The sequence below is a fragment of the Lytechinus pictus genome, unplaced genomic scaffold (assembly GCF_037042905.1).
Source record: "Lytechinus pictus isolate F3 Inbred unplaced genomic scaffold, Lp3.0 scaffold_20, whole genome shotgun sequence".
Lineage (NCBI taxonomy): Eukaryota > Metazoa > Echinodermata > Echinoidea > Temnopleuroida > Toxopneustidae > Lytechinus > Lytechinus pictus.
The window spans coordinates 9,689,382-9,712,804 of NW_026974141.1; the positions used below are offsets into that span (position 1 = coordinate 9,689,382).

At 35.3% G+C, this 23,423-nt stretch overlaps 1 protein-coding gene across 1 annotated transcript in view; it reads left to right on the plus strand.

Annotated features, from left to right (window-relative positions):
• The first annotated feature begins 1,010 nt into the window (after window positions 1–1,010).
• The window catches only part of LOC135157962 (uncharacterized), a 45,577-nt gene continuing 23,164 nt past the window's right edge, over window positions 1,011–23,423 (plus strand). The window contains exons 1-2 of the mRNA XM_064115170.1: window positions 1,011–1,091; window positions 1,400–1,565. Coding sequence (XP_063971240.1) covers window positions 1,011–1,091; window positions 1,400–1,565 — 247 coding nt within the window. The remainder of the gene's footprint in view (window positions 1,092–1,399; window positions 1,566–23,423) is intronic.

Here is a 23,423-nt window from a genome sequence, read left to right on the forward strand (position 1 = left end):
ACCTTGATTTTAAAGACTTTCTCAAGAAATAATTGTTTGCTGCAATTACTGTATTTTACCTTTAATCCTATCAAGAGTAGTGTGTTTTAGAAACAAACGAATTCGTTTGGCTAAATATTCAATACAAAGTCAATGCAGCCTTGGCCCATATGGGGGCCCTCGCTTTGGAATTCTCTCCTTTCACAGATCCGCAAAAACAAATTCAAGTGCTCAAGACCTGTGGGTATTTTGATATTTGGCAGTTTTAACTGTGGAACGTCATTAACTGGGGTTGGGTAGAAAAACAGCCCCATCAAAAACAAATAGATAAAGATTGATAAATAAATGAAATAAGAATACAAATAAATATTTCAAATAAAAATACAAATAATATGAATACAAATAAACAAATATGCCAATAAAAGTAAATAATGAATAAATAAAATAACACATACTGATAAATACATTGATAAAAAGAAAATAAAATAAGGACCCCATTATGCCATATAATTGAAGTTTGCGCTGTTTGATTTATCATAGAGAGACCTACTTCCTAAATTAATGAATTCTTTTTTTTTCTATATTTCAAATGTAAAGGTCGTGGATTGTCCAAAGTCCAGGCGAAGTTTAAAAATTCTGGAGCGAGAAATCATTTCAAAGTTTTACTGAATATATAAATTCTTATTTTTGCAGATTAAATGTTTCTCATGTGATACGTACGTCTTTGCGATGGCTAATAGATCCGGATTTTTCATTCATTACTTTAATTTTCGGGGGAAAAATAACTTGGGACGTTTACAATACGTAGGAATGAATACTTATTTAGGAATTAGTCTCTGGAATCGGGAGTTGGGGCGATGATGAAGCTTTAGAATTACCTGTTCTACAATTACGTTTGGTCTTCGTCCAACTGGGCTAGCGTACTGAAGCCGTTGACAAACAGGAACCCAATTTTAGTTTAGGAAAAATGGAGATGGAAGTCTTCACGTATAGCAGCAATGTCGGTATGACCTACGTGTACAGCTGCGCTTATGGCATTGCGGACCAATAAAACTGCTCGTATGTTTCAGTGTCATACAGATGGCAAGCATTCGTCAGATGCAACAAACCAGGTGAGACGTTTTATAGAAATGGCTAAAACGTTATTGTTTATGCGACTGTTCACTCAACGAATACCTAGGATGAATATACAAAATTACAACGATAGCAAAAATGAGCTCAAAAATGAACATGAAAGGTTGTAATACATCAACCGAGAATATTATTCACGTATGTTGAATCTTGCATTTGTTCCATCGATAAATCTGTATCATCAGCTGTCCAGGGTAGAAGTAATGGTGACATTGAGTTCGCACATGATGTACAAGTCAAAAGCAGCCAATTGTGAAAGTAAAGCCTTCATGTCTTTATTTTGTATCAGGTGTTTGTGGTTGTATCTTTCATGGCAGTGGTGAATGGGATCGCCATGGCACGGGAATCAGCAGAAGAGCTAGATGCTGCATGTGTATCTGGAAGTCTGTTCCATATTGGGATGACTGGGGAAGAAACTAAAGCTATAGCTAATAGTCTTGTCTGCAGGGAAGTCGGTGGGAAGGAAGTGGATGCGTAAAAAAAGTCACGTAGTCGTGTTGAGATTGGTTGGATATCAGGTGGAAATGGAGTATCCACTGTGCCCGTGTTCACTTTGAAGAAGTTCTTACACTGGGAAAGTATTCTTCTGGAAAGTATTCTTTACATTCTTCTTGGGTCTTCCAAGCAAGTTGTAATATCGCATTTGTCATACTTGATGTTCTTCTGAAATCTTGGACTACAAAACGTGCTCCTTGTCTCTAGATGCCGAGTTGATATCTCTTTTTTGTGTGGCGATTCCATGCGCCTGATGCATATTCACCTTGAGGTCGCACTAGGGTCTTGTATGCAGCATTCCTTACTTTTCTGCTACATGAACATGAGCCAGTGTTTCTCTTGCGGATCCCGTATGGCATTTTTGTGTGTACTTTAAACCAAATGTATTTCTAGGTGGTTTAGTGTGTCAGAGCTCGGGGTATAGTACGCACATGGAGTATAGCACATTTCGAGACCAAGATGGGGCATTCAGAACGCGCCAAATTTACGCTTGGTGCATTGTTATTGCTTATAATGACATAAATAGAGCAGTTGCTCCTCATTGATTTCGAAAACTCTACAAAATACAACAAAAGCGTGCATGAAATATTCAATTTCACTGTAAAAAGTGAAATTGAACTGCCCCAATTACAAACTCGATCACGTCGATCCCTCGCTTCCAATAAACATTATCATTTTGTTCCTGTATATCAGATCCCTTAAAACATTGCTGTTCCTATCATTATGAACCCACATACAGAGCGTCCAGTTGTGACAACTTCGAAACTAAACGAAACGTCACAAACCTGATAGCATTATAATATTTTTATGAAATAATCATACCTTGTTACCATTGTCCTTTATCAGTGCTGTTGAAGGTCATTGACTGAATGCATTGTATTCATAATATTTATGCTGGTGTTGAGTGCAGCGTTTTACTAATTTAAACGAGAATTCTATCAAGATTATTACGTTTTATAAACTAATTGTTTCATTTGGCTTAATATTTGGCTTAACCAAGAGGGGTGGCTTTAGTCCATATGGGGGTCCTTGCTTTGAAACACACCCCTTTGACAGATCCGCAAAATCAATTATTTTTAATTGCTCAAGAACTTAAGGTATTTTGATAATTTGCTGGATCTTTAATTCTATGTCCTTTCGCATTTATTTTTTTGGATATGAAAGAACCACTTTTTGAACATTGACTTCGGCGGACCCCCCCAAAAAAAAATTAATAAAAAAAGCATATGAATACTTAAAAAAATAAATAAATGATAATAACTCTAAATATAATGAAAATAATAATAATAACATGTAAAAACAAAAATAAAAATAAAAAAGTAAAATTACAAATAAGTAAACAACCAACCAACGAAAAGAAAAAATAATAGTAAAAGTAGTGTCACTGAAGGTATGTTTTGTGATATTTGCAGATTTAATACTTCTTATGTCATACATAAATGTAGGCCTATGTGATGGCTAATAAATTCGGATTTTCGCTTGATAACGAACACTTTACGAACAAAGATAACTTTGGACGATTACACTATTTATGAATAAGTTATAAGTCTCTAGAATCGGAAGATATGGCGCTGATAAAGCGTTGTAATTACCTGTTCTACGATTATGATTGGTATCCGTCTCACTGGGCTATGGTACTAAAGTCGTTGACATACATGAACACAATTTTGATTCAGGAAATATGGTGATGGGAAGTCTTCACGTATAGCAGCAATGTCGCTATGACATACGTGTACAGCTGCGCTTATGGCATTGCGGACCACTAAAACTGCTCGTATGATTCAGTGTCATACAGATGGCAAGCATTCGTCAGATGCAAGAAACCAGGTGAGACGTTTTATTGAAATGGCATTAGCGAAATTGCAATTGAAAGGTTATTGTTTAAGCGACTGTTCACTCAACGGATACCTAAGATGATTAGATGCATATACAAAACAAGCACAATAACATAAATAAACTAGAACTGCAATCGTTTCAGAACGATGTGCATGCATTGACGCCAGTGAATTTCGAAAGATATTACTATAAGCAACCGATTAAAATATGAGACCAAAATTAATGAAAACGAGGAAGTTATGGCAATTCTACATTTTGCAAATTTTCAATAGAGGGTGCTATTTTCAAAAGTAATGGTCACTGATGCGTAAAAAAACTAATTAATTAAAAAACATGTTACCATTACCAGACCCTGAAAATGTCAGACCGAAATAATTGAAAACAAGAAAGTTATGGCCATTTTACTATTTTTGATTTTTCAATAGAGGGCGCTATTTTTTTAAGGTAATGGTCACTGATGCGTACAAAACATGTGGATTATGTGGAAAGATACAATTAGCATACCCTGGAAATATGACACCAAAATGAATGAGAACAAGGAACTTATGACCATTTTAACATGTCTTTAGTTTGCAATAGAGGGCGCTATTTCTAAATGTAATGGTCACTGATGCGTAAAAAGAATATGGATTTTGAAGGATGATATCATTAGCCAGCCCCGAAAATATAAGACCGAAATGAATGATAACAACAAAGTTATTGTCATTTTACTATTTGTTGACTTTGTAATAGAGGGTGCTATTTGTAAATTTAACGGACACTGATGCTGAATTGTTGAAGGGTGATACCATTAGTAAAACATAAAATATGAGACGGAAATGAATAAAAACAAGGAAGTTATGGCAATTTTACGATTTTCCTAATTGCATTTCAATAAATATGAACATTTTGAACGTAGACTAGGGCAAGAAGACGGCATTTTGAAGGGCAAGTCGTGGTATTTATATGAAAGAGCAACTCTTATACCCCTTTCATAAACCCATCCTCCAATTAGCCGCCTAAGAGTAATGCGGATAATTCAATAAAAATTGCGTTTACAAACTCCGAAAGTAATCCGCACTATTTTTACGAGCGACCGTCCTGAAAAAGGCGGATAATCGTCATGGCAACCGCACACACCCCCTACGATGGTTTTGTTGGAAAAGGGTGACCTTGTGACCGCACCATGGCAATTATCCGCATTACTTTGGATTGCGTTCATAAAGTCAAAGTCTGGTCCCGATGCCGCTATTATGCAGATAATTGCAGCATCAAAATAATGCGGATAACTCTGGTCCTCCTCCGATTTTACGACCAAATTATGCTGCTATTAGCCGCATAATTGGGTTTATGAAAGGGGTATTAAACAATCTACTGCAATTTGTTAGAAGTCGGTAGCATGCAGGATGCGGGAGTTAGGACAAGATTAGTAATGGTGCAAATGAACTTGAAATGGACAAAATGGCGCCTACACTGTCATGCATGAATGATTTTAGAAAATGAAATAGGAGGTACACGATAATGCATCATGGACAACATGTCTACCAAATCGGAATGAATTTGGATGAGAAACGGAGGCAGGGGAGGACTAAAAAAAATTGCATGTTAATCGAAGTGGATTTTGGTACATTTTGCCTTCCATAGGAAGTTACATTCTCGAATCAAACAGATTTCGTCCATTTTAGACCATATAGCTGCTCATACGTTAAGTTCGTTTTTGCCTGAAACCGATGCCATAGACATTGTGTACAATTATGTTGATAATGTGTGCATTGTGAGCAGTATACCATGTGTTCATATTGACTTATCTTGAAATATTATGTTGTAACCTATGTCGTATTTGGTATCACTGGAAAGAGCATTCCAATGCGGTGACATTGATACAAATTTTATGCAATCAATAGACCGGAAGTAAATGCCATATAAAGAAATACATTAAAAATGAAAGTTTTGCACAATAATTTTAAGCTGACGTCAGTTTTTTGTCAGTTTCTGTTACAAAAGGTTGACGAACGGTTGAAGTATATATCAATACTCATATTTATTTATTTATTTATTTATTTATGTCTGATATTTTGACAGGGTAGCCCATTCACCAATAAGTAGTGGTCTTCCATGGGGCCCTGAATAACAATTAACATATTTACAAAATGCATAATGTATGTACAGAATGTTACAGCATTAAGATTCACATAAGGATTTGAATGTAAAACGAAACATTTACAAACTTAGCAGCAAACAAAACGCAGACGGGCACTCGTTTGACGTAAAATAAAATATCAATAAATCAAATTAACTGAGAAGGACATCTTAAAAATACTGATAATATACACCAAATCATCAAGGTCATGCTAACACAAAATAAGTACAACAGTGGATGTTCCGCAAGTTATTTATAAATTACAAGTTCTTTTAAACATTCTCTTAAATGAAATGACAGAAGGAGCTGTTCTAATTGAATTATCAAGCTTATTCCATTCAAATATTGAAGATACGATTGGACTACACTTATAACAATCAGTGCAAAACTTGGGCACGCGTAAATATCATCTGTCTCTCTGTCTGGTATGATGTTCATGTACATCATATCTGCCAAGTTAGAAAGAATAAGCTTCAATAATAAGGAAATAAGAGCAAGTTGAAGTTGTGCTGGCATTATAGTGCATTTTTGCATACTTTGCTGATTTTCGGGAGAATTTTTCAGATATATCGTCAGTGATAGGGTATATTTTTCTCCAAATGGCATGAAAGGGCATATTTTGAACACCCTAAATTCAAAAACAGGTACGGGTTTGGCCATGCCTGACGCAATGAGGAGCATTCAAAGGTAAGCTTTTTTGAAACTTTAGAGGGCGCTCTTTCAATAACGAATGAACAGTGATGCGTAAAAACTGACTGGTATGTATGATTTGGTACCGTAATCAATTCCTAAAAAATATGATCTCAAAATGAATAAAAACAAGAAAGTTATGGCCATTTTACGATTTTTTGAAGAAAGGCTAATTCGGATTTGAATTTAGGGTATGAAGATAACATTTTAAAAGGTCAGGTTATGCATCGCAGATGATGGAGCAACTCTTTGACTATCTATAGGAATTTGTTAGAAGTCTGTAGCATGCAGGATACGGGAGTTTGGACGGGATTAGGAATGGTATGCAAATGACTTGAAATTTAAAAAATGGCGCCTTCACGGTCATGCATGAGTGATTTTGGAAAATGAAATATAAGGTGCACAACTAGGTATGCTGGAGACAATGCCTGCCAAAATTGGATGAATTTGGATGAGGGACGTGGCCTGGGCAGAGTTAACAAACTCTATGTGTTAAGTGAATGGGGTTTTGGGCAAAAGAAGAAGAAGATTGCGGAATAGGAATACGGAACAACAACAATACATTGTCGCCATTGATGGCGTCAATGCAATTAACGTACATGGATGTTTTTTTTTTTTATATTAGTCACGTATCTTGAATCTTGAATTTGTTGCACCGATAAATCTATATCATCAGCGTCTAGGGTGGAAGTACTTAATTTATATTTACTTCATGTAGAAATAACATTTGTATTTTTACATTAAACAGTTAAAGGACGTGGCAGTTTACTTACATTGCAGAACTCAGCCATGAATTTCTTGCCAAGTTCAGCTGCCTCTGCATTATCACAATTGGCCTTCGTCTTCATGGTCTTGGTATGCAGTTTGAGGATGTCCTTTCAAGGATCATCTGAGCTGCTTGCTGCGTCCACATCTTTTGGAATGTCAGTTTAGTGAGAAGAAGTCCAAGTAAACTCTCTTGCTTTGGGTTTATCCTATGATTATTCTTTATCAGTTTAAGTTGCCGAAAACCCTATCAATAGCAGCATTCGAAGAGGGAAACGATAACAACACACCGATGACTTTGTTCAGATTTTGATACACATTATTTCCATAGACATCGCGTTGACTGAACTCAGTTTTCCAGCATTCAATCACAGCCATGGTGTCATTCAATGTAGGATTCAGAGTGCATCCTCCATTCACTGTCCACTTCTTGTTTTACTGCCACTCTTTTACAATTGGGCAAATGATTGTACGGTCAAATTGGGGTTCAGGCATTGCAGGAAGTCAAGTTCATGTAGGTTATTTATAAAACCTCTATTGTATTTTACAGACACGTTCAATGAAAAATTTCTTGCAATGGATTTTTAAGATATTGATATATGGATGGTTTGATCCAATATACTCACTTATTATTGGATGGTGCTGGCTGCATTTACTTTACTTTATACTGTATATACTGTATACTTTACACAGGGGAACATGATTGCTTTCTCCTTTACATTCACAGTTAGAGGGTCACTGTTTATTAGTTAGCTGAGTTGTAAGATGTTTGCACAAAGGGCCGCAAGCAATTATAAAACTTATTTCCTTTGTGTGTGGAGAGGTGAAATCTCGCTCTGAAATGTTTTGTTTTGTTTCTGTTTTTTCAGTCTACCTAGATTAAAGCTCATTATTTCCAAGAAAGCAACTACAAATTTGTTGTTCAGGTTTTATCAAAGATGGCATCATTGGTATCAGTTGGATCCTCCAATGAAATTCTCTGGAAATAGAACATAAGCGCGTCGAATTGGTCAATAATTTTTCATGGATAGCTATCTTGTTTGTCCTGCTCGAGAATTCGGTGCTTCTCTGCATTGAACTGTTGAAGAAATCATGAAATTCCTTCAGAGCAACGCAACGTTGTGAGGACAATCTAAAATGCGAATAAATATTCCTACACAGGCCTTCAAAAGACTTGGGAATCTGGAAAGATGCATGGGAGGCACAATGCTGGATGAAGTGGCAAGAACATTTGACAGTTATGATCTGTTTGTGATTTTACCTTAGCAGTTGTGAAACATACCCCAAACATAACATTGCATGTATCGGCACAAAATCCAATGCTATTTTCCACGTGGATGTCCTTTTCTTGCAAACGCTGAGAGACGTTTCATATATAGTATCTGCTTTCCCATCTGGCAAATCAATGAGCTCAACAAAGAAAGTATTAAGAGTGAAGGTTTCTGAATCAAAGTAAACTCCAACCCCAGCCATCTGACTCATTGTAGACTTGTCAGTTGTTTCATCTATAATTAATAAAAAACACTATCGTCTTTCAATTGCTCATTTTGTTCATGCACAGTATTGTAAAGACATCGCATCTCCCGATATCGGCGTGTGTGTTCATTGTTTTAGCAATGGGTAGCGAAGCCTCGGCATTGGCCCGAAGTTTGTTTACGTGTAATGACGTAACTTTATCAACGAGCTATCTCTGCGCAGCATGTGTTTGCTTCATTTTCACCAAAATTAACTTTCTTATATTTAAATGCATAAAGACCACTCATCTGTTTATGATTGAGGACATAGGATGTTTGTTCCAATTCATGGAGTAAAGCACATTTCGGGACCAAGATGGGGGGTTCAGAAAGCGCCAAATTACGCTGGATGCAATGATATGTCTTAAAACGACATTAATAGGCCAATTGCCCCTCGGAATTTTTAAGACTTTAGAAAATACATACAACACCCCAATTACAAACACAGTCGCTTCGCTCCCTCGCTTTCAATATCCATTTTCATCTGCTTTTGTATCTCAGATCCCTTACGCCATTGCTGTGTAAACATTATGAGCTCACATATCGAGCGGAGCGTGCAGTTGTAACAACGTCGAAACTGAACTGAACGTCACAAACCCGATTACATTATAAAAAAATAGGACATCATCATTTCATGTTACACTTGCCCTTCCAGTAATAAAAATAATATCTGGATTTATATAACGCTTTTTTTTCCTGAGGATACAAGGCGATTGCTAGTATTACCCCGGCGTTAGCTCCAGCTACCATGAACGGGTTCAGTGCACGCTAGGAATTAATCCTACCGGGTACCCATTCACCTCACCTGGGTCGAGTGCAGCACAGTGTGGATAAATTTATTGCTGAAAGAAAACACGCCATGGCTAGGATTCGAACCCACGACCTTATGTTTGAAAGGCGAGAGTTAGAACCAGAGAGTCAGAAGTAGTGCATTTAAACGCCATTGACTAAAGGCGCTGTACTATGTATACTCATTCTGGCGTTGAGTACAGCATTTGACGGATCAGATTTAAAATGTAATCAAGATTATCAAGATTAATGTGTTTTATAAACTAAAGATTCCGTTTGGTACAGTAGGCAATACCGTAGGGGGTACTTTGGCTCATTTAGGGCACGGGGCCATCTATTTGGACCCCCCCCCCCCGAATTAACAGATCGGCAAAGGTAACCATTTTTAGTTGTCTCGGCTCGTTGTTCTCTCATATTTATCATTTAAAATGATATTGAACCACTTTTTGGACTTAGCGTATGAAACAACCCCCCCCCCCCAAACAAAATGATAATAATAATCGATTGCCTAACGCCTTGGCAAAATTTAAACGTGCTGGAGCTAGAAAATATGTTTCTGAAACTACGGAATGTTTTGTGATTTTTGCAGATTTAATGCTTTTCACGTGATACATACATGTAGGTCAGTGTACAAATTAAATCAATTTTTATTGCCAACCACATTATTGGAGTTTGTGACACATGCTGTAATCTTGGTGTGTTTCTCGACTCGGTCTCGAACATGATGATGGGTAACTCTTATCCAATACATCTGTACAGTATAACTCATAGGGTTCACACGCAAATTTGTTGACTCGTGACGCAAAAGAACAATTTGTTCATTCATTGATCTCAACTCGTCTTGATTTCGACAAATTCATTCACTCTTGTTTAACTTCCCCAGCCCTAGATTATTACTGCTCACACCTGTTCATAAATATGTGTATTGATTGCCCATGACTGTGCTCCACAGTTGAACACTGCTCTCATAAACACCTACACACCATCTCGGCTTCTACGCTCCAGTGACTCCGGTCTTCTTTCAGTTGCAAAATGTAAAAAAAAGGGGGAAAAGTCATCCATCTACTCTGGGCCCACGCTATGTAATTTCCTTCCTAGAGAGATTCAAAGTTTGTCGAAAGATTTCAGATTAAGCTAAAAACAACTCGTTTGTATCATTGGTTTCTGTGTTTCTTTTTTTTATTTTGTTTGTTCCTCTTCACTTCTGCGCCTTGAGCATCTAACGAGGTGAATTTGGCGGCTAATTTATTGCATTCGTTACTGTTATTATCATTAACAGCTAGATTACAATTTTATTAAGAGCACTTTCTAAAAATGAGACTATTACAATATTTATGAACTAATCCCTATTTAATAATTAGTCTCTGGACTTGGGAGGTAGGGTTACGGCGAAGTATTGTCATGGTTGCAATTACCTGTTCTACTATTACGATTGGTATCCGTCTCACTGGGCTATGGTATTGAAGCACTTGATATATACGAAAACAACTTTGATTCAGGAAAAATGGAGATGGGAAGAATTTACGTATAGCGGCAATGTCGGTATGACCTCCGTGTACAGCTGCGCTTATGGCATTGCGGACCACTAAAACTGCTCGTTTGTTTCAGTGTCATACAGATGGCACGCATTCGTCAGATGCAACAAACCAGGTGAGATGTTTCATAAAAGAGGCATGATCAAAATTGCAATTTGCGTTTACTCAAATGTCATGCGTAGGATTTTGTTGGTAACAAAGCTATCTAGTACACTGTACATAAGGCAAACTCCGATTTAAGCCGGAAAAAGACCACTCTATGTGCCCAGAGTATTTTTTATATATTTTGGTCACAATTATGTATTGTTGATCACTTTATGTTATGGCACACAAGTCCTTCTGACAAAACCAATGTATAATGCATATTTGTAGTGCATAGGGAGAGAAAAAACACACACACATACACAACATCAAACTGGAGTCATAAATATTTTTGCGAAATTTAGAGTAAGATGAAGCTAAAGCCATGAAAGTTACCTGTTACATTCATACGGTTGGTATCCGTCTACCTGGACTTCAGGTTGAAGCCTTGGAAATTTTCAAACAGCTTTGACTAAGAAAGGTTGACTAATTAAAAGTCTTCACATATAGTAGCAGCGATATCCGTATGACCTACGTGCAGAGTTGCGCTTATGGCATTTCGGACCACTGAAGCTGCATGTATGGTTCAACGTCAAACTATTATCACGCTTTTGTCGGATGTCACAAACCAGGTGAGACGTTATACAAAAATGTAATCATGATGGCGGGCTATTATTCAAATCTGCCGTGTAGTTTTAATGCTGGATTAAAAAAAAAGGTGATGTCGCTTTAATACATTTTAATACATCCATTGCATTGTTCAGATCATGTCAGAAGGTAGAGCTCACGTCTGTTGAAAGACTTGTAGTTACAGGTTGGGGAGTACTAAGCTCGTATAAAAAGCTTACATTGATATTTTTCGCCACACGAAGAAAGAGAGCGAGTGCTTCATATTTTCTGCTCCCAAAAAGGAATTTACTTTAATATTGCTTGTTCTTATCCACTCAGTCTGGACTATACATTTGAAGGAGGTGGCTCTGCTCGAAGCACTGATGCTTTACATTGTTGTGGATATGCTCCAGCATCTCCCTAAACGGGGGACAACGTATGCTAAAAGAATAACCTATCTCTCTAAGTTCCAGATTACCAATACAGCCCCGAAAGGCGTTGACGACGTTGTCAGGAAGACTCTCCAGATTTTGAGGCGTAGTCCCATGAGTTCCAGCTATGAGGATTCCAGTTTGGTTGAGAAAATTGCTTGAAATGGGAGATCTGCTACTGTCGTTGTTACCATGGCGGGCTGTATGTGCATTTTACTATCGAATGTATAGCCTGTTCACGAAGAAAAGTAGAAGGAAATAGGAGTTTGTCTTATGCTCAATATAAATCTTTAACTTTGTGAATTTGATAGATGATGCTGTGTAGAATCCACATTATATTTTTCTTCCAAGACTTAGTTTTAGTGTATCACGATATTTGTTTACGTTCTGGCGTGATGCCATTCTAATGGACTAATTTGTGGACTCCAATGTTTTTATTTAGAGCGTGACGTATAGAAAAAAAAACCTCTTCACAATCCTCATTAGGTCTGAAATATACATATATTGGCGGGTTCCCGGTTAGTCGCATTACACTTTTACGATTCATTTTTAATACTTGGTGCTGTCAATATTACAGGGATGAGACTTTCTGTCGAGTTTGTATTGTCAATTTATGGAAAAAAGTTATTGATTCCTTTTCGATAGTTCTTTCGAATCAAAATACTCCAGTTTCAATACATGCAAAACATTGCTTACGGTCATATAGAAGTTAAAAAATACATTTGTAGATACAGAAACTCCGGTCAGTCGCATTACGGTCAATCGCTTTACACTGTGTATGGCACCAATTTTTTTTTTCATTTGTTTTTACCCTCCCCGCAACTTATATTTGAAAATTTTCTTTCAATGTGATGTGAAATGATGATTTTCAGATTATCCAAATGAAAATATTACAAAATAAACAAAAGTTTTTTTTTTTTTTTGTTAATTGAAATTTTGTAATATGTATGTAGATATGTGATGTATATATTGGACGGCATCTCCTCATCGTCGTTGCCTATTGTCTTGCGAATTCCTAGATAAGTAATATATTCGGAAGAAACGGTTCACCTGTATCCACAGAGAGCACCAATCTGGAAATAATGAACAGTATTATGGGTCTCGAGGACGGCCTCGGGTCTGCACATTCGTCCTGGTCTCGTCCTCGAGAATGAAGGTTATTCCTCGTTCTCGGCTGCGGACGCCATCCAACGGTCGAGGCCTGGCCGAGGCCGGGAGAATATTGAGAAATGCAAATGCCGATTATTGTAAGTTTCTCAAAAACAAAATATTATTGAGAGAGAGAGATGGTCGGCGATAGTCCATTGTCGAGTACACCCTTCTTTTGTTCTTGATGTCGTGACGAAGACTTTGCAATACATGCGCGCATGCAAGTCTAGTATTGAAAAAAAAAGTTTTGCACGTGCACTATTTAGCAATTACAGTTTTTTAATCTGTAATTGGTATTATCATTTCCAAATTTTCGTTCTAATTTTCTCGGTGTCTTGAAAATGAATTAAAACAACATTTGGTTTTATATATTTTTTTAATTAATCCATCATATTGGATCATTCTCAATTTTACAAACACTTATATTGACACTTACAGTGAGACACAAAGTTACAAATCAAATATATAAATATATAAATAAATAAAAATACGAAATACAATTTTTAACAATTTTCATGTGGAGCCCTAAAACGTATTCGATAATTATATAAATCAATATTTTTTTTCTTTTGAAAGTTTATTTGCATGATTTTTAAATATGTAAATTATACTAGGCTCAACTCCCTTAAACATAATTGAATAAAACAACCTAGGAAAAGGATGATGATTATCACGTGTGGGAGGAGTGAGAGTCTGCAGTGCAAGACCACACCCCCATCCCTAAATAAAAGAATGATTGCAAAGGACAAATGTTTTTAATTTTAAGACTAGGAAATAAACAGAAATATCGTAGTTAAATCGTTTATAATACTGGTTGACGCTTTAATGGTATAATAATTCAAAATAAATAAAATTTAATGATGAATATGAAATGAAATGAAATTATTAATTAAATTATGAAATTAGATTGAATTAAATTGAATTATTACATGAAATTAAATGTATTATTAATTAAATGAAATAACTATAACACAAATATAATATCAACCCCCCCCCCACACCCACTCAAATTGACAAACGCATAAGCGTTCAAATTTCATAACTCGTAGTATGTGATGAATCATGGGCGGTGTGCAACATATTTTCGGGGGGGGGGTGGAAATGAGGCTAATCAGGACACGTATTCGTCTAAAGAGGAATTGGATGCAAACAGGTATATTCATCAAACCATCATATTTCTTGCCCGAGGTAGCTGTGCATTTCATGGTAATGTAAGTAATTTTCAAGCCATTTCTGATTACTGTATGTTAATATATCATGTCACCTATAAGCTCGATCGCGTTTTTTTTGTTTTGTTATAAAACTTGCTTTGTGGTCTATTCTGGCGCTATTCTTTAGCGTGTATGATAATGTAAAAATATAATTTTCTCCTTGAAATGAGTTTGTTTGAGAAGAAAAAGTGGTCGCCGGGAAATTCCCTCACGAAAATTTAATTTGCACTTTTTATCGCTTTAAAATAACATGAACATAGGGTCGTGTCATGGAAAAAAATGGAGAGGCGCCTTTTTTTGCCTCCACGACGGCACTACCTGGTAAGAGGAGGTATGCCCTTTTAGGCATATGCTGTTCGTTAAATATTATTATAAAATTCTCCAAATTGTGTTCCCTCTTTATTGTTATATACTAATAAGTTTTTCACAATATTAAAAAAATCAACTGCAGGGACGAAAATGTGCATATTAGATAAAATTGCAAGCTCACAAAGGGCACATTTTCTTTCTAAAATAGGAACAATTTTTCCGTTTGGAATTGTTTGGGGAAGAAAGTGCCCCACCTCCCCCCTGCCACTACATAACGGAAATGAAGCTAATTGCAAATAACTTACATAAACAGACTGTAAAGTAATTAAGGGCATATTCAAATGATGTAAATGATGTAAAACACATATTACTGAATATTTGTACTTTGCAAGTCTAATTAGGCTCGAATAATTAAATAAACTATTTATTTATCAATCAATAATATATGAATAAGATTTTAGTGCTTCCAAAAGGAACTGCTTTGGCAAATATCCTACTCATAATATAACAACAACTTAACGCGCTCTGTGCGTTTGTGGATTCCGGCCTTGGCCTCGTCCTTGTCATAGATTGGTCGTCCTTGACCTTGTTTTTTTTTTCCTAAGGCAATCAGCAATTGCTTTGTCCTTGTCATTGGGTGATCCGGCCTTGACCTGGTCCCGCTCTTGTCCTTCGGTGATCTGGCCTTGGCCTCGGACAAGCCGGCCTCGGATACAACACTGATATTGAAGGTGTAGTTCCATTGTTAGCGCAAAGCAGTGAACTCTGTAGGAGAATGCAGCCTTACAAATTACCTGACGGTTGACAGATAAAATACCATAACCGGCCATGAACCCAATAATGTATAAATACAAGGAGAGTATAGATGGCATAGGAGCTCGCTGGAGGCATTTGGAGCTTCCTGTTCTAATCGTCCATTGGTCTCAAGCCTTCTGGCTTCTAGCATGAAAGACGTAACGCATGATATGTTTGATTCGAAACCCTTAATTATGGGAGGTCTTTGTACATGGCAGAACTTTCGGTATGACCGACGTGCACAATTGGGCTTTTGGTACTGTGTTCTGCTAAAGTTGCACCTGTGGTTCACGGTCAAACATTATGCAAGTTTTCCTCGGATATAACAAAGCAGATTAGACGTGTTTTGTAATAAGGCGTTTCAAGGTCAAACCCGAGATTACATAGATATCTGCACTTTCTCTCCTAGAGCTTGAACACCAGCAAGACATATCAGTGCAGGATAAAGGTACGGTAATACTCGTCTACAAATATAAATGATACAAAATGAGATGAAAGAAGGCAGCGGGCTTTGACAAATCTTTAACCCTTTTTCATAGCCTTTGAGAAATTGTCATTTATGGATTCCACAGTTATCATGTCTCGCAACTCTCTTACTCTGTGATCATACTCTGTTATTATAATTGGTGTCCATGATTTCAATTTTTCCCAGTTTTGTGACATTCCAAATTCTACATAACTCCCGGGACGTCACGGGAAGTCATAGAAAGCAGCAATTTAGTCATGGAAAAGTCATGGAAATGATATGGAATTTTATTTTCAAATTCTGTGGGAACTCTACTTCTTCTTTTTTGTAGCAAAACCTGTATTTTCTTGAACGGTGGTACTTAATAACAGAGTGCTTTTCTAAAGCATGGCATGTTGTAAAGCTTATGTCTTGATGCAAGAATATCCACAATGATTCATCATGCTCATCGTGTGGATAATCTTCCTTTGAGTGTTTCTGTTGTCTACCGTTGCACATCACCTGAACCAAATGTGGATCATAGAGTTTACAATTTAATAAGCAATATGAATCATTATCACAAAGTTGTAAGTAATCTTGTGTTACATAACAGCAATCAAGATGAAAAAGATGGTGGGTAATGTTTATTTCGAAACATCCATGCAAATCCTTAGATTACTAGTCTCTACTGGGTTAAGTCCAGTTTCCCTAAAAAACATTGCCCTATCCATCACGTCCACAGGCATTCAATTCAATCTTTATTTCGCAAAATAGGATAAAAAATACAAAGAAACATCAAATAATGTGATTAGATAATAAAATAAATTGCGTGGCTTTCCATGAAGGTTATTAGAAACCTGTAAGGCTGGATCGCCAAAACATAGTAAAAAGACAACAATATTAATTATAAAAAAAACAGAATATGATATCATTATAGTAAATAGAATGTAGGAAAAAGGAGAGAAAAAAAACAACAAAGAATACAAAAAGACACGAATCGAAGGGGGGGGGGTAGATAGGGTACAAGTAATGTATTGATATCAACCGCGAAAATTAATAATCATTTACTAGAATTTTTTGGTACTGTTTTTTAAAGGAAGATATAACTTGTGAATTAGTTATTATTTGGGGAATGTCATTCCAATGTTTGGGACCTACATAACTCAATGATTTAGCTTCGTGACAAGACTTGATAGACCATAAATGAAATTTATTGAAAGAACGGGTATTATGGTTATGAACTTGATTATTATATTGAAAAAGATCTGAAAAAGGAGCGGGTAACAACCTCTTCCTGTACTTATACATAAATATTGCGAGTTCTTGCTTATTAATATCATATATAATAAGTAAAGACAATTTCTTAAATAAAGGTGCGGATGGTGCTAGGTAATGGGAATTAGTAATTATTCTTAAACATTTCTTTTGAAATTTGAATATTGAGTCCTATTCATATGAGGTTATATTGGTAGACCAGACAATATTGCAATATTTTAAATAAGGGAAAATTATGGAATGGTATAGAGTATTCAGATTTTCATGAAGCAAACTATGCTTAAGTTTGTAAATTAAACCAGTATTCCTACTTATCATATGTAATACATTTATCATATGGTACTTAAAACTCAAAAGATTATCCAATGTGACACCTAAAAAGTTAATGGAATTACTTAATTCGATACGTTTATTGTCGATATAACTGTGAATATGATCGTTGTCAATTGGATTATAATTATTAGATTTGTCAGTATGGGTTCGTGTTAAAGATTTATTTTTTTGAAAATAGATGCATCTAGTTTTATTTATATTCAGGGACAACTAATTTGCTTTTAACCAGTCGGAAACATTTTGGAGTTCATTGTTCAGGATGTGGATGGTATTATTTAAATCTTTAGAAGAATAAAACATACTTGTATCATCAGTAAATTGATAAAAGGTTAACAAATTAGATGATTTACAAAGGTCGTTTATATATAAAAGAAATAACAAGGGGCCTGGAATTGATCCTTGCGGTACCCCAACGGAAACGTTTAATGAAGAAGATAAGACACCGTGGACAAATGTATGTTGAACCATATTCAAAAGATAATCCCTAAACCAGTCTAACGCGATCCCTCGAATTCCATATTGATTAAGTTTAAATAAAAGTAATGAATGGTCCATAGAATCGAAAGCTTTAGATAGATCTAAGAAAACTCCAATTATGTGTTAGTCAGCAATAGATTAATCCATTATTTTTTTTTTACTTTTAAAAGAACATGCTCACAGGAATAAGTGGGTCGAAATCCGTATTGAGAATCACTTAAGATATCATTACTGTTTAAAAACTTATGTAATCGATTATATACTAGTCGTTCAAGCAACTTAGAGAAACATGGTAAGAGGGATATTGGTCTATAATTTACAAATATCTGCTCTTTAATTTGATACCTCAATTACAGAAAATGGTCAAGAAATAAGAAAGTTCTGGTTATTTGAAATAAGGCTTGAATTTCAATAATTTCATAAAATGAAGAGGTTTTACAGGCTAGCGTTCAAACTCACTCGACACTCCGTTTTGTTGACGCTCAGCCATGCATGAAGTCTTTTGTTAACCACGCGATAGCTTATGTTGGAAACCGGTGAAAACACGTTTATTTAATGAAATTATGGAAATACAAGCATTGTTTCGAGGGAACGTAACTTTTTTACTTCTTGACCATTTTTTGTGATAAAGGTATCGAATTAAAGAGCAGATATTGAACTTTTTAGGCATGTGATTTTCTTTTTAAAATTCAGATACCCCCCGCCAAATGAGTTTTTGGTATCCTCTCTTCAAATTGTTTTCACTCACTCATGCGTGAATGAGGAATAATCTAAGTAATATTAGATGAAAGAGGAGATTCTAAGCTTTACATTGGTAGGTCATTTGTCTATTGTATTTGTGATTAAGTTATGATAAATCATCGCTAAATCTCGGTTTCGTTTTTTCTGGGACGCACTGTACAGTTAAAAAAAAACTATTGATCGTTGATTCATTGATTTTCCTTAAAGTGTAATATTGGGCTGAATGATTCTTAAGAATTGCTTTCTTCGAACAAAAAATTGGCATGTGATCAGTTATTGGAGAACAAAGCACACCCGAGATAATATCACTTTCATCTGTTAATATATTGTCAATAATAGATTGAGATGTATTAGTTACACGAGTTGGCAAGTTAATTTTGATATAAAAGCCATATTGTGCAATTGTATTCATTAAATTAATAGTATTATTTGAAGTCATATTCAATACATTAATATTATAATCTCCAAGTAGATATATTTGTTTGTTTTCTTTTGAAAGTTTTGGCAATAAATCGGAAAAATATTCAGCGTATTGACGATGATTAGATTTCGGGGGCCTATAGATTATTCCAACTATAATACTTTTAACATTAGGTATATTGATTTCAATGAAAATAGATTCACACGAAGAAGATGTCGGATTTAGATCATTGCGTAATTGATAGAGTAGTCGTTCATCTAAATATACTCCAACGCCTCCTCCTCTACCGTCTTTTATATTATTATTGACAAAGTTATAACAATCCAATATGAACCAATTTTCGTTTTCTGTGTTTAACCAAGTCTCAGTTAACAGTAAAATTGAAAGAAAGACTGCTCAAGTACGCAGACATTTGATGGACTTTTTTTACCATGCTCCTCGAGTTAAAGTGGATAGCACCGAACTGTACCAAATTAGGATCAATAGATTCTTTGAAGTCATCGTCGAAATAGTATTTGCAATCATTTACATATTGTTGATAAAATTCTAAATCGAGAATAGGAGCAGAATCATTTAGTCTTATATCTTCACTTACATCTTCAGGCATGCGACATTTTCGATTTGATATCCATCTTTCTCCATATAATCCCTAATTTGGTTCCCTTACCGATGAGGTCCATGTGTTGGCAAATCTGTTTGTATCCACAAAGAGTGTGTGTACGTAGCATACTTACCCCTAGTTTCTGGTAGGTCTGTTGTCGTCATGACAATCCCGAAAACTGTCCTCAATATTAAATGTTGATGGCCTCAAAACAAGGAGTCTGTATTTGACGGTAAATGCAGGGAGATGTAAACTGTACTATTATTTGTGGGCTCCGTCCATATGGGCTTCTCATTTGGATGAATCCTGAGAAATATCAAAATTCAGCTTGGTTTCATGGATCAATTGATAATCAAGTGTATATCAGCAGGACCGGTATGACGTATGTGTATAACTGTACTAAATAATTTGCGAATCATTGAATATACACGTATTACTCATCGTCATACCGTTACCATGCATTCCTCGGATGTCATAAACCAGGTGAGATGTTTTGTGGATTTTGACGGAAGATAATCCATCAGTCCGAATCAACAACAACTATTAATTACGTCAATTGTATATACTACGATATGATTGTCTTGTTCATACATTCAATATGTCGTGAACATTAATCTCTCTGTCGCTGTTATATCCATCCTCAATTAAGAATTGGCGACATATGAGATCATAGTTTATCAGACAGTGAAGTTCCCAATACAAAAAAGATTTATTTGATACATTATTCATACATGAATAATTTGGGGAGCTCATAATGATGTACCAATTATCGAAACGATTTGAATTACTAGCTTTTATTACTTTGCATTTACTACTACATGCCACTCCTGATTCAATATGAGGCTTTGTCTTCGTCAATTTCAGCCTTTTGGATCATGTAAATTGTACTCGATTGCTTCCATATATGAAGCATTTTGAATTTTTAGTCAGTGAGGATTCAAAAAGCTTAACTTGTGAAACCTATATGAATACGCCAGCTTAATTTAATTAAAACTTCAACGTAGACTTTTACTATGACTATAAGTCAAAGTTTAATGATTTGATGGTCAGATGACCATCAAATCATTAGGTTTTATGTTAAAAACAAGATGACCATCAAATCATTAGAAATTGATTAGACAATGTGATAAACCATTGACACAGTTACACTCGGACAAGATAAGGAGATTTAATAGGTTTAAATTCATTAGAATTAAAAATTAATCCTTAAAGGAGGTATGTGTAAAATTTGATTAAAGTTAAGCTTTTTGTTAATAATGTCTTAATTGTCCCTTCGTTAATTGTATCTATTCCCATTTTAATTTTGTTTTCTTTTTTTCGAAACCCTCATACACATCATACAGCCTAAAAAAGGGGTAATAAGGGTAATTAACCCTCTCATTGACGTATTTCATGCACTTAGGGAAATAGTAGGGTTCAACTTAGTAACAAAGTTAATTAAACCCTATATGGTAATCGTGGGTGAATTTCTGGTAATGCAAATGTGATGCTATTGCTTTTCAAATAAATGAAATTTATGGCATACTAAACATGATAGTATTGCTTGTTAAAGAGGGAGTGAACTGACTAACACTTTGTGCTGTCTCTCTTTGACTGTTTGTTACAGCATAAAATACGAGTCTTAAAATATACCTTTGCGATAAATATTAGTAATACAGACAATAAATTAGCCTATAAGTTATTTTTTGTAGAGAAATTAATAGTTTTTTTAGAAGAAAGGTTCATGTTCTGCTAATTGGTAACGTAGTTATTGCGATATGAATGAATTCAGTTTTTCATTGATGTGTTATCATTCATATATACCTTTGTTACAAGACTACACTGTTCAGAATGCTGAATTATGGGTAAGGACCTTGGCCAGGTGTGAGGAGTTGAAAACTTGAGGTGGGGCTGTTACGACTAATAGGCCGTTCATTGCCATTTAAGATAAAGTGTTAACATAAAATACCATGTAGATATATAGCGTGTTAAGAGATAGATTGCTTGTAAACGTGGTAAAGGTAAATCTGTACAAGGCTAGTGGAGTAGACTGTTCCTGATTTTTTTTTGGTCCGACTGGTCTGGTTACCTGAAGCCGAAGAGCATTTTCGTCAGCTTGTATTCGTAGAAATCTACTCGTGAGATGAGCATAGGCATAGCAGCTTGCATACATAAATTATTGTTCAGAGCAAACGTTTAGCAATTTGATTATCTAAGCAATTATTATATAATATATATATATATATATATATATATACATATATATATATATATATATATATATATATATATATATATATATATATATATATATATATATATATTACGAATCAAATCCCACAGTTCAGGTGATAGGTTTCTCGACTTATAAATCCATTACACAAGCAATGTAAAATATTACAGAAGAATGTTTATAACCATGACAATCCTCTAATTATCAGAGGAATCATTCTGGATAGAAAATACGTGGAAGTAAAAAAAGGGAAACAAGACACATCGACTTTTAGTATATGGGAATGAGACTTGTGACTAGGAGTGCAAATTTATGAGAAATGAGATAAAACTAATTGATATCATATGAATAGTTGTTGATGATAGTGAATGTTACATGAATACATTTCCCTCCGAAAAAAATGGCATTCGCTAACCAAAAAATGGTCAATTAGATTCTCCATTTGGGCATCAGCTAACGATCATATTCCAAATATTAATGCAGACATAGGAGCAGCTCAGCAGCGACTGAACTCTGGTACAAACTAGATGGAAACACAGAGCAAATACTCGCAATAGTACATCGTAATATGAATAAGGAAATAACATCTGAACTTCATAATCACGTATAAGTGTACGAAGAGAGAAGATGTTGATGATAACAACTACTTATTTCGTAAGCACTTCATCTAGGCTTTATATTCTTTGTTTTAAGAACGTGGTAATATGAATAAGGAAATAGTAGTAAGTAGAAACACGTTTTATAAACAAAAACGAAAATGAATAACGACTATAATCATTGACTTGTTACAAATGTAAACTAAATTAGGGTATGCAAATACCTCCCCCCCCCCCCCTTCCATGTAACGATATACAACGTCAACATCAAAATTGGGAGGAAGTTATTTTCTGCAAAATTTAAAAGAAAAGAACGTTTCAATATATTTTTGTTACAGTGTATTTTCATAGCCATTAGTTCAATCAAGTTCCATTTTAAATAACTAATGATCCCCCAATTGCATACATTTTATTTTGCACAATCCATTACATTACGTTACGCGTTTTGTTACGCAGGTTTATTCTATCATTATTCTAGAACACCAACTATTTTGGCGACGCACACAATTGCTAAATTGAAATTAAACAAAGTCAAGAAATATAATTCGACGTTACAAATGTTCATTGTGCATTATAAGAATTTCCCGCCAAAGAAATGACCGGAAGTACTTGAATCTTTGGCAATATTCATCCCAGGACATTGAAGAGTGTAGTTGTGTATTACTCCTCTTAATATGAATGGCAAGTACTCTTACGCTGACATTGTAGTGTTTGTTGGAGGGTAGCAGGAGACATATCAAAGCATATGATACCTACTTCAACTCTTTAACAATAAAATCTGGCTCGTAAAATTAGCTGGCTCTGAAAATTGTGTGCATAGTATGTCTCACAAGAATCGGATTGAACTGATGAATTGCAGTTGATTCGAATTTGAAAGAGAAAAT